This window comes from Colias philodice, chromosome 1 (assembly GCF_061535455.1).
Source record: "Colias philodice isolate Cphi_HAF_F1 chromosome 1, ilColPhil1 Martin Lab GWU primary, whole genome shotgun sequence".
Lineage (NCBI taxonomy): Eukaryota > Metazoa > Arthropoda > Insecta > Lepidoptera > Pieridae > Colias > Colias philodice.
The window spans coordinates 723,271-735,857 of record NC_143086.1 but is presented as its reverse complement, the minus strand read 5'-3'; the positions used below and the strand labels follow the sequence as shown (position 1 = coordinate 735,857).

The window sequence follows — 12,587 nt, the reverse complement described above, 5'->3', positions numbered from 1 at the left end:
ACTTTCGCCTTTATAATAGTATTAAGATTAATATTTTCCCCATATAGTTAGGTTGTATACCTTGAGCGTAGACAGCTTGTTGCACATGGCCGCGTACGCCTCCGAGAAGTTGGGCTCGTCGATCGCCTTCTCGAACACGAGATCGATGACGCCCTCGAGCCGCAGCTGCGTGTCGATCTCGAGCGACTTCACCTTCTCGAGCAGCGTGTCGAACTTCTGCGGCGTCAGCTTGTTCAGGATGCCGCGGAACTTCTTGTACAGCTCCTGAACATACACATACGAATAAGGGATGGATTTTAACGTGATAACGTTTTTAAAATCGTTTTAGTCGGGTGACATGTTCAGAAACTTGTGTCACACCAAAACCTCACGAGCGCGATCGCAGGTATAACGAGAGAGAGACGGACCGATCTCCCGTCTCATCTCGAGCGCTGCCACCAATAAGACGTTATCACGTAAACATCTCGATCGTAAACCTACTTTACAAACAACCAATTTTTTATTAAGGCTATAGATAAAAACACGTGTCTGAAAAGTGAAACTTCTTTGGCAAGATTCAATGATACCAAAATCGTCACCTTACTCCATGATGTGAAGCTATTGCTATGACGCGACCTTGAAATTTTACTCTCAACGCGCTTAAAGTTTCAAGTTCAAATCTGTTTACATATAAGTATAACCAAAAAATGATGGAATATTCTAAATGCAATCAAAAAATATTACTCATTAGTCAATGAGTAATCATGGTCAATAAGTGTGGTATACAAATTCCCTATTATTTATTTGAAATATTTCATACAAATAAGCGGTATAGATATAAAACAAACCTGCGTCTTCAGCTCGTCCTTGCTGAGGTTCTCCTTCTTGAGCCTGGCCGGCTTCCAGGCGTCCTTGGTCTCGTTGAGCTTCACCTCCTCGCGCAACGAGATGAATATGTTCCGCCCGCCACTGGCGCTGGACGAAGAACTCAATTTCATGCTTCCTTTACCTATATAGAGATGGCATTTTGTAGATGATCAGAAAATCTATATATATAAAACTCAAAGGTGACTGATATAGTGATCTATCAACGCACAGCCCAAACCACTGGACATATCGGGCTGAAATTTGGCATGCAGGTAGATGTTAGGACGCAGGCATCCGCTAAGAAAGGATTTCCCGAAATTCTTGCGGGAACGGGGAAAAACGGGGATGCACGTACAAAGTCGTGGGCGGAAGCTAGTATGTAATATGGCAACTAAATTTGCTCTTGGATTTATGTGGGTTTTGTGATGGAACAACAAATCTAACAAAACCAATTTACTACTTGATAAATTGTTAATGTTATTCAAAACTAACGCAAACTTTATCAGATTGTGTTTCGAAAATAGAAGCAAACAATCATTAATATAGAATTACGAAATCACAGCAACAAACAACAATTGTCTGATCAATTTACTCCAGGGTCACGGATATTTTCATACATTAAATATTAATCACTGTGTTTCCCTAACAGTATGGGAACTTTTAACTGTGGACAACACACATTCAATGTAAAGTAATTACTTATAATTATAAAACACTCTTGAGACTTTTCGCTACTATATAATTTCCCAGCAAATTAGTTTAACATTTAACTCATTACTCACCAGTAGGAACAGCATTTCTACCGTCCTTCTTGGTATCACGCGGGAGCGTGCTACGCATGTTGGGGCTGGTGTTTTTGAGGAAGTTGGGGAACAGGGAGTCGTTCACAGGTCTCGAGATCTGGTTGAACGACATCACAGAGTCCTGAAGCTGCATAGTCTGTAAACACTCGCATCGTCAAAACATACCCGAGGCGCCCAAGTAAAAATCGATACACTCTACGAAATGAGCCTTTGTTGATAGAAATATCAAAATAGAAATATTATTGTATCTAGGAAAACATCGCCCACTCGTATCTTCGCTATTGGAATTACCGACCCGTAAAAGCAGAGAAATATTGTATTGAATTATTATACAACTAAAAATATGTACTATGTTTTTCAATTTATTATATCGAAGGACCTTCATCAGGTCATTCTGTTATTGCAAAATAAACAAACAAGAATGTAGTAGAATGTAAAAAATGTTTATGCATACCCTCAATATGTTGCAAGCTTCAAGCAGGGGCGCGTTGGGCTTATTTCGGCAGAGGGGATCATCTTTGATCTGCATCAGCAGTCTGATGTCGTAAGTCTTCTTGCCAGCAGGGTTCATTGGGGACCATTGATCTAAAATGTGAACGCTGTTTACGAGGCGTACCAAGGCAAGTAATAACTTGCACAACAACATGAAATAACCACAGCACTCTAGAATGCGTCATGGGTTTTTTGGTTAAAGGCATAACCAAAGTATATCACTTTGATTGCATTTGACATTGGTAGTAATTGTAACAATTAACAAAGAGAATATGTTTGCTACTCTGTATGAGAATTAAAAAATCTGCTAAGGTTTTAGTAAGGATATAATCTAGTATTATAGTAATGGTGTTAAATAAAATATTAATTTAAAGTGATACCTAATTAATAATATACTTGCATACTAAATATTAAACTCCTAGCATATCATTGAAGAAAATAGGAGGTTCATACAATCTAATGTTTGAAGCCCTTATTGAAATTTGCATACATTATCATTTCTTTATGAATGCTAATGAAATCTAAAACTCATTAAGTATGATGTGAATAGTACTTTTAAAAAATAACAGAATTTTTCCATAACTGACTAGTATTTAGAACCACACAACAGTTTTATGAAATATTCCAACATACAGCTTCACAATTACATAATATGAAATTGCATGTACTAATAAATATACCCAGTAGATAGGTATATTGGGGGTCTGGCAGACAGAAAAGCTTGAATGAGTGTGATACTTTCACTTATGACTAACACAATCTAATCCTACTTTTGCTGTGTCACAATTAACTGATATGATATTGTAAATCATTGGTCAAATGTAAGATTTCTTTGCAGGTCAGTGCAAATATATTTTGTTGAATAAAATCACTCACTTCAACTACAAAGAAAATATAATAGTTTAAATTGTAAACCTAAGTATCATAAAGGACATGAGTATTATTATAGGTGTATTTATAATCGGCTCCACGCACACCTGAAACACCTACTCATAGTGAACTATGAGCAATGAGATATAATTAGCTGCGTACTCACCATCACTATACTTGTGTTTAGGAACGAAAGGAGCGGCAGCAGGAGCCTCCCCTTTGTCCGAGAGCTCCTCATCCTTCTCCACTTGCTCAGGCTCTACATTACTAACTCTGTCAGTCTCATCTTTACCATTTTCATATGTCTCTTCCTTAATGCTAGACTCAGTGCTAGCGTTTTTATTTTTCTTACTATTATTCTTTGTATTCTTTATTGACTTCTCATTTTTGTTCACATCTTTCACTGTTTCGGCTACTTCAGTCATGTTTCCATTGGCAGTGTCGGGATCTTAAAATTTGATTGGAGATGAGAGAGTGGTTACATTTGCTTGTTATGTTACAAATAGAAACAATATACTTTAGACTCAAAATTATTTTATTATATGTTTTAAATGCAAGATAAATTATATTTAAATATGTTAAAATACTTATCACATCAGATATAAATCAAAGAGGAAATGTACCTGGAGTTGTATTATTGAGATTAATATCTTTCATTTTAAATTCAGGATTGTTTCGAGCAGCACTAACTATACTCTGAGTGAGTTTAGCTTGAGCCTGACTGGCACTCTGCTCCTCTTCAGTGGGCTCTGGCAGGGGTGACTGCTCTTTGGCAACCTTCTCGATACTCGACAACAGTTGGGTGGCAGTAGGAGTTTGGGATTCAGGGAATGTCTCACTATTTTCTACAACCTCCGCTTTCACGTCGGCTTCAGGCTCAGTCTCTAAAGTTGGAGTTTCTACAACTCCCTTTTGTTTAGTTTCAGTTACGTTAACTTGACTGTTTTGACTAGTTGGTGGGTTGATAGATTCTGGTGTACTATCAGCCGAACTAATCACTGAAAATTATATATTTGGTTAACAATACATTCAATTCTTTTGTTGTCTAGGATAAAATATGCATGCTCCCACTATGATGTGCATATAGATTGTTGCATACATAATCACAATAGTGAATCAAAAGTTAACAAAGAAGGCACACATGTTTCAAGATATGATAACACTAGAGGTTAAACTTTTCATATTTGAGATTATAGTTAATGTTTTTCTGTAATGCAATAAAAAATGAATTAACATAGATTAAAACACCATGTTGGGAAGAGTGAGTACATAATAATTATGTAAACAATCTTTTAAAATGAATTATATTCCATTTGGCCTTAATATTGATTGGCAAATCACAATGGAATACATATGATTGATCACTGATGAACTTTGTAAGCACAATGGACAGACTATTCAACACAAAATCGTTGTAGACTATGAAATGATTCTCAACGCCATAATTACGATAGAATTTGTTAAAATTATTGCATAAAGTCTCGAATATACTGTCGTAACTTCACCTAATCTCGTTTAGTTATGCATATTATATGCATGGCACGAAAACGTATAAGCTATGTCTCGAAACTTGTCGAAAACCACCATTGTTATATTGAATAAATGAAAATTGGCCGGCGGTCAGAAATATCTTGGGACGAAAGCATTCTTTGATGGAATATACTGACTATCGACAAAAATGGCAGGCTAGAGCGCAACCGAAGTTGCAATATTGCAGGGGATTTCAACTTGACAGTAATTAACTACAGCGAACTAAATTAACATAATGCACCGCTTGCACATCCAAGTGACGATTTTTCGATCGTACCAATCACTTTTTGTGAACCAAGTTTGAAATCTATAAATAGAGACGTGCGGTATAATTTCCACGTGGGAGTTTTCAGCTCTATCTCACTGTACCAACCTGATTGTCAGACTATAATAATTGCGTGGCACTGATCACTAGAATGTTTCCGATATTCAATTTTATTGAAGTTTCGAACGATCCCTGGTACGACGAAAAACGGCAATATGGTAAAAGAAAGTCCAACAAAAGGTCACTCAAGGATCTAGAATAGCTTTTACTGTTAAGCACTCGTTTCACTGCGATCACTTATTTCATAACTTAAATAAAAAAATGTATAAAATAAAAACTTTACAATATATTTTACTAATTTAAAATTTCATTAATACAATGATTTAAATAATTAAAACGCAGCCATGCTCGCCGTGACTGAAGTAAAATCCGCCATGTTGAATTGTTCCATGCGGACAGATGACCTAGTGTTGTGCGCAGGTACGGAATTGATCCGGTTATACTCGCCCTCATTTCTTAGAAATAATAAATAATGGAAAAGAAGCTGATATATTATACTTCGTAAAAGTATTAAATTTTACTTATTCGCTATTTAATTTACTTTTAAAATGACTCAATATTTGATAATATCTAAAAAAAATTGTTAGTTCTTGGAAAATCGATTCTGACTCGGAATCGATGATGTGGCTTAGTAACGATGACATTTGACTCGATTTGGAAATGTCATCAAGATAAAAATAAAACCAGATCTATCGTACACGTATTAACGAAAGCAATGAAATAATTTACAATAATTTACTTAAGTAATTATTTTCCAATATACATATTAAGATAATAATACAACCGAATATTTTTTTAATCTCGTATGTTCATACGTTAATAAAAATAAGATTTACTTAGTACAGTTTAATTTATAAGTACGTATAATATGTTTGAATAAAAGTTAAGAATTATTTCTTTGACGATAACTTTTAAGCAAAATTCCTCTTTGATAATATGTATTATGATATGCTCAATTGATTTTTATTTTACAATGAATGATTTTTTTAAGACATTTGTTGTTATACGTATTATTTTGTCATATTATTTGCTAGTGGATTTATATAGATTTACCTACAGCCATGGACGTATAAAAAAGACGGACGCCGTATTACGAACAAACAACGTGAAGCCACCGTAGTAAGCTAGCGATCGTGTAAAGACAATGAACACGCACACACTCTCACCATAGTAAGCTAGTCGGCCGCCATTACGTCGTGAACTACCGACTGATTAACTGCGTCACTGTTTCACAAAAAATATTTAAAATGCCGTCTTGCGTGGTTAAATGGTGTCGCAACAGTACAATTTTAAATAACAAAACACAAGGGATTACATTCCACAGGGAAGCAAGTTATTTCTTTTATGTTTTAATGACAAAATTATTACGGCAAAATTTATAGAAAAAAATACAGCCGCCATTGTCATCAGGACAGCTGTTGCCATAGTGTTGCCATGGCAACATGGCACTCACACATAGATGTGTCGCCGCCATTACTAGGCTTCACTCAATGTTTAGGCGATACTCCGTCCGTCTTTTTTTATACGTCCATGCCTACAGCTATTATGTAGATTTTTTTTAGTCATGGATAAGATACATCGTAAAATAAAGTAGGTATGCAATGTGCAAAATATACTTTGCTTTTATATATGTTTGTCACTGTAGGTATTTATTTCTTTTTTTTTTTTCAAATTGTAGTCCTGCGTGTAGAGTTTGTTTGTAGAAAGAATAGTCAGAAGCAGTTTATTTTTCATGAAGTGATTATAATAGTAAAGAAATTGTAAAATAGGTATATTCTCACAATGCTAAAAATTACCGAAATGGTGCATCAACGACATCACAATATTAAATCGTACTTTCCATTGAAAAAAAAGGGAAAATAAACTGTGTACACAATATACTGACAATAATGCAGTTTCGTGGGAATATTTTCGTAAATTAAAATTTCATGCTATAATGTGCTCGTGAGATAATAAGGGCCACTTAGATTTTATACTTCAAAAGTAATATTTGGTAGTTAAAAAATTCGATTCACTATTAATTAAAATAATATACATAAATCCCTGAAACAGTCTTAAATTATATATTATTTTATTTTTTTGTGGAAAGTACATTGGAGGCGCATACAAACGGTCAAGTGGCGCTAATTGATCCGGTGGGGTGGTACTTACCAACAGCTGTGGGCCCGTTGGGCGTGGGCCCGGGGGGCTCGCGCGCGGGCTCTTCGGGGCGCGCGCGCTCGCGCGGCTCCCGCACGCGCTGCGGCTGCGGCGCGGGCGCGGGGGCCGGGGCGGGGGGTGCGGGGGCCGGCGCGGGGGCGGCGGCCGGGGCGGGGGGTGCGGGCGAGCCCGCGGGCGAGGTACGCTCCGGCGCTTCCGCTTGCGTCGCTTCTTCTGATTGCTTTTGAGTTTCATTCTGAGGCACGTTCGGTTTCTTTTGTTTCGGTTTCTGCGTTTTACTATCTACGGCTATAGACTGAGTTTCACTACTCTTTTGGTGTTTAACGTTTGTCATTTTAGGCACTATAACAGGACTGTCGGAGATCGCCGACACGACCGGCGTCTCCACTTCCGCTTCGGGTCCTATATTCTTATTATCATTTAATATATCAGACTTTACTATATTATTATTAATAGAATTTATTGCATTCGCTTGAGGTTGCGTCGGGCTTGCGGTTGTAGCAGGCACTTCGTTACTTTTAGGTACAAAGTTCGATTTGGCAGCGGCCTCGCAGTTCGTTGGCTGGTTGGCGGCTTCGCTCACCATCCGGGTGAACTCCTCCACGATGCTCTGCGAGTTCTCCTGCTGTGTGCAAACACTGCTACTTCAGACATTTATGTCACTCACCTTACTCATTACTTTACTTTTTACTATAGAATTTAGAAAATTAAAAGATAGTTTATGCTTTTTAATTTTACACACACATTGTTTTATTTTTGCGCACAAGGAATTGGTACTTTATATACAAAATGGTATATAATTATATAGCACAATTATTTTTGGTTATTATACAAAACAAAACAGAGCGAAAGACACATTAATCTGTCATAATAAATAGTATATATTATGTACTTACAATAATCTTAAATAGGTTAATTTTAAATTAAACTTATTATATTTACAAACTACAAAGTAAAATAGAGGTTTATTAAAATGTATTTTCTAAATAATAATTAATACAAAGATTACTAATACAATAATATTAAAATATACATAATAATATGTTTATTATAAATATAATATTCTCAATTATTACATTTGGAATGACAACCAATCCAAGAAACATTTGCGATACATTTTCCCATAAATATTTAGTTTGTGTATTTTCTAAGATAATGCAAAGGAAATAATTTTTTATGATTAAATTATATTCTATATCTGCGCCTGGAAAGTAATGTTGGGGATGGATAGTTTATAAACAAGTATATCGAGTACCAGGTATAAAACTACAATTTTGATGTTAAAAAGGCACTCAAATAAAGGCAAATAAGGCAAAAGAATTGAAAAAAAAAAAACAGAACTGGGACTAAACCTCTATGAGTGAGAAATGTAATAAATTGCCCTTTTATGTAAAGCAAAGGGAAAGAATTTCCCTTTTACACGACTGATCCATGTAGGGTTATGTTTTTGTGTGTTTTGTTGATATGGTGATGATACAAGTAGTCATTAGGTTATTCGGTATATTCAGTCTAAGCGGCTTATTTTAATGTTTTAGCTCTTAAAATACAAGAATCCAGGCATCCACTGAAGAAAATCTACCAAATATCTGCTATTTCAGACAAAGAGATACTATAACTTCTATTAACTTAACTATTCATTGTTTAAACACATATTTTCTTCTCCCTTTTAAGAATAAAATAACTGGAAGGCGAAAGGGACGAAGCACTGCTTAAATATATCAGCGACTGATTAAAAAAGGGTCATTATCATTATGCTATAAAAAAAGTATGTCATCAACAATTTTCGTTCATATGAAGTACTTAAACTACAGTACAATAAATTGAATACTTAAATACATTCTAATACAACAAACTAATACCAAAATACGTATAATACTTGATTACGAACAACAGTGCTTAAAGTGTCTTCCGTTACTCAAAGTGCACTTTACACTAAAGTGCACTTTACACTAAAGTGCACTTTACACTAAAGTGAACACTTTACACTAAAATTAGGTGAGCATCTTACCGGTTGCGGCGTTTGCCTCTCACTGGACTCTCCGCTCACATTTTGACTATCGTTAGAATATAACTCCGTAAATATATCTTGTCCTGTGAACAATGTTTTATGATGAAATATTATGTTGCTTTTAACGGACATACACTAAAATAATTAATAATATTAAAAATAATACACGTATTTACATAGAAACTTAAGATATTAAAAGCTACATACAATACCTGTGTATTTTATGCTATCAATAATTTATGTCGATTATAACTTTTAATTTATCCCAAATAACAGAAAAAAAAACTATTTAAAGACCAAAAGGATATATAAATAACAAAATAGTAATTTTAATAAATTTGCCCACTATGAAATTTTTAAATAAAAAATGCCACATGCAAAGAAACATTTTGTAAAACGTAACCGTAAATACTATGTTAAAATTAAATATATTATGTACCTATACCTAATAGAGAATGCAAAGAGTAATGTAACTTAAAGAGAAAATATTGGATTTATCATACCTTTATAAAAATAAGTTTAAAGTCGTGAGTGGCATATCGAGCTAAGATATTGTTCTAGTGTAGTTCTATATTGAGAGGCGGAGGTTCGAATCCTGGGTTAGTTTTATTTATTTTATTAAAGACTTAGCTGGTAGGTGATGATAAGCGACACCGTTCATGATATTTTTGATAAAAATAGTAATACATAGTGGTCGCGCCAATATAAAAAATATACGTAAATATATTTCTCGATATGAAAGTGGACTGTATTTGATCTACGTGGTGTTAGCAAAGAGGGATAGACGGGATACACACGGCACATACCTCGTCGGAGGGAGTAGCGTCCAGAACACACGCGCCGCCACGCGGTCAGGGTCCTCCAGCTCGCGGCGGGCAAGAACGGCGTCCAGTCCCACACTCCACACAAACACACACGCGGCGGTGAGCGCGACCAAGGGCCGGGGCACGGGATGCCCCGGGGGTGTTACGAAAGCACAATGCCTGATGATCTAGAGAGCCTCGCGGAAGCTCTCCGGCGGTGGCCGAGTCCCGGTCCTCGCGAAGGAACGGAGCGAACTCGACTGACTCCAGCGACACGCACGACGCGTTCACGTCTTATTGGACGCTAGCGCCAAGATGGCGCGCGGTGATTGGTTGTGCTCGTATATAGGGAAGGATGAAGGAACACACCACAAAACAATAAACATTTAATTTCTACATTTACTATTTTAATTATATTGGCGTTACCACATAGTAATAATGCTATATTTAGTATAGTAATTATTGCTATAATAGTACTCACTAGTGACTGGGTTAATAATAGGCAGCCTGTGGGACGTACGTTTCGCTGGGCCTTGTCGGATACCTGCAACAATGTATATGTATGCTCTCACATATAAACAACAACACAATATTGTGTTTATTGAATGAGCTTGCTATAATATCGCTGTGTGATGCAGTAGAAATTGTGTCGGTGTCGTGTGGTGCGTGCGTATATGGTACAAGTTCTTGGGAAGTGTGCGTGTACGTGTTATATGGTTGTGTGAGGTATATGTGCTTGTACTATACAATTGTGTCATGTGTGTGGTATATGCGCGTATTCTATATATGGTCGTGAGTGGTTTATGTGCGAGTACTATATTATGGCTGTGTGTGACTTATTTGCGTGTACTATATGATTGTGTGTGGCATATGTGCTTGTACTAAGTATATGATCGTTTATGCTATGTGAGTGCACTACATGGTTGTGTGTGTTACATGTGCGTGTACTATATGATCATGTATATTTTTACATGCACACATCCGTACATGTGCGAGTATTATATGATTGCGTATGCTTTAGTTCTTACAGACGAACGGCAAGTTGTAAACGGCAGTGGCTACTTTGGCCGTCAACGCAAGCCGACGCATGCAGTTTGCGTTGACGGCTAACTACAAGCGATTGACGCTCGAAAGCCCTTGTGTCATGTGCCATTACGCACTGTCGACCAGTCGCCGAGTCGCATGGACGACTGACGACTAAGTGCGCAAGCCCCTATTTTAACTATAGTAAGTTTCTGTCGCCGGCGACTGAATCGCCAGCGACTAATCGACAGTGCGTAATGGCTCTATGTGTTTGTACTATGTTGTGTGTGTGTGTCAGTACAACGTTTACCAGGTATCGGCATGTGCGGCGCTGGCTGGTGCGGCAGCGCGGGCGCGGCGGTGGCCGGCGGCACGAGCGGCGCGCTCCCCCGCCCCGCGCCCGCGCCCGCCACGCCCTGCCCGTTCGGGTAGTAGTCTGGTGGACATTCATCACATTGAGCTATTATTATAGAGAGGACACCACGAACAAAACCTGTGTAACAAGCGCGGCGGCGCGGCCCGGCTATTGAGTTACACTTTGTTGATATTCTGCCTCTTATTACTTATAAATTAATACCAATCAATGTAACAAATAAATATTGTTTATCTTATTAAAAAATATGAATAAATTTATCAATTAAAACCAATCAATGAAACAAAAAAAATGGCTTCAGACGATTGACTCTAACTCGTGTTATAAATAGTTTAGTAGCGATGCCCTCTCTAGTACATGGTAACTCAATGATTTTAAATAATATAAAAATAAGTCGGGTTTTCCTTCCTGATGCTATAACTCCAGAATGCACGAACCGATTGCCACGGTTTTACTCGCTTAAGAACAATAAACAACATTTCACTTACCAATTAGATATTTTACTAAATTATTATACATAGTATTTTTGATAACACTTGTGTTCCTAAAATCTATATAGATAAAAAAACAAATACTCACATTGTGGTGTGTGACCCGTTGGTGTTGAATAGCTGATGAAGGGCATATAGGGGTAGTACCTGTGAATATTGATAAAATTTAATACTAGTGTCTTACTACTTAAATTCTAATTTCTTGAGTAAATATTTCCGAATATTTCAGAAAAAAATCTCATCATTCACATCATCAGCATCAATGCAGAGACATGACTCGAATCACTCAAATCTTAAGTGAGGCATTTCCAACAATCATAATTACGTCTTAATTTTATTAAGTTTATTATATAAAAGAAACTTTTGAATAAGTTCTATTTTCCACAATAAAAGTCATATATGCATTAAACTTACTACAAAATGTAGATATAATAAGGTATCAGTCACAGATTAGACTAGTACATGCACTAAGTATGTTGCAGTGAAAACTTCAAATCTGACGGCTATTTAAAATTCCCGCGAGTCCTATTTTTGCGCGAGAACAGGATAACGGCCGTGACGTGACCTAGTTCCATATATGTACTATTATTGATTAATGTAGGATGCACTAGTTTTGTTACATGCAGCAACATGTGCCTCGATGTTGTCAAAACAAAATGTGAAATATCTTGAAATAAGGAGATTTTCTCGACTTTTGTGTGGATAGATGGAATTGTTAGGGCCTCAAAATAATATTGCAATGAAAAAATGTATTCAGTGTCTCACATAATTAGAGAAAATACGTTTAAAGTTAGTATCGAAATAAGGGCATTGTCTCCATCGCCTTTTACCGCGGAAGTGATCGAGTGCTTGCTTGTAAAGTA

General features: G+C 36.6%; 1 protein-coding gene across 5 annotated transcripts in view; it reads right to left on the bottom strand.

The window, feature by feature from the left end:
* LOC149490949 (eukaryotic translation initiation factor 4 gamma 3-like) overlaps positions 1-12,587 on the bottom strand; it is a 59,926-nt gene that overhangs the window by 14,277 nt on the left and 33,062 nt on the right. For all 5 annotated transcript variants that reach the window (XM_089695653.1, XM_089695662.1, XM_089695670.1 and 2 more), the window contains 11 exons: positions 11,813-11,871; positions 11,171-11,296; positions 10,319-10,381; positions 9,035-9,117; positions 7,018-7,648; positions 3,635-4,009; positions 3,178-3,459; positions 2,104-2,234; positions 1,629-1,785; positions 828-988; positions 61-264 (listed from right to left, as the gene is read on the bottom strand). In XM_089695653.1, coding sequence (XP_089551779.1) covers positions 61-264; positions 828-988; positions 1,629-1,785; positions 2,104-2,234; positions 3,178-3,459; positions 3,635-4,009; positions 7,018-7,648; positions 9,035-9,117; positions 10,319-10,381; positions 11,171-11,296; positions 11,813-11,871 — 2,272 coding nt within the window. The remainder of the gene's footprint in view (positions 1-60; positions 265-827; positions 989-1,628; positions 1,786-2,103; positions 2,235-3,177; positions 3,460-3,634; positions 4,010-7,017; positions 7,649-9,034; positions 9,118-10,318; positions 10,382-11,170; positions 11,297-11,812; positions 11,872-12,587) is intronic.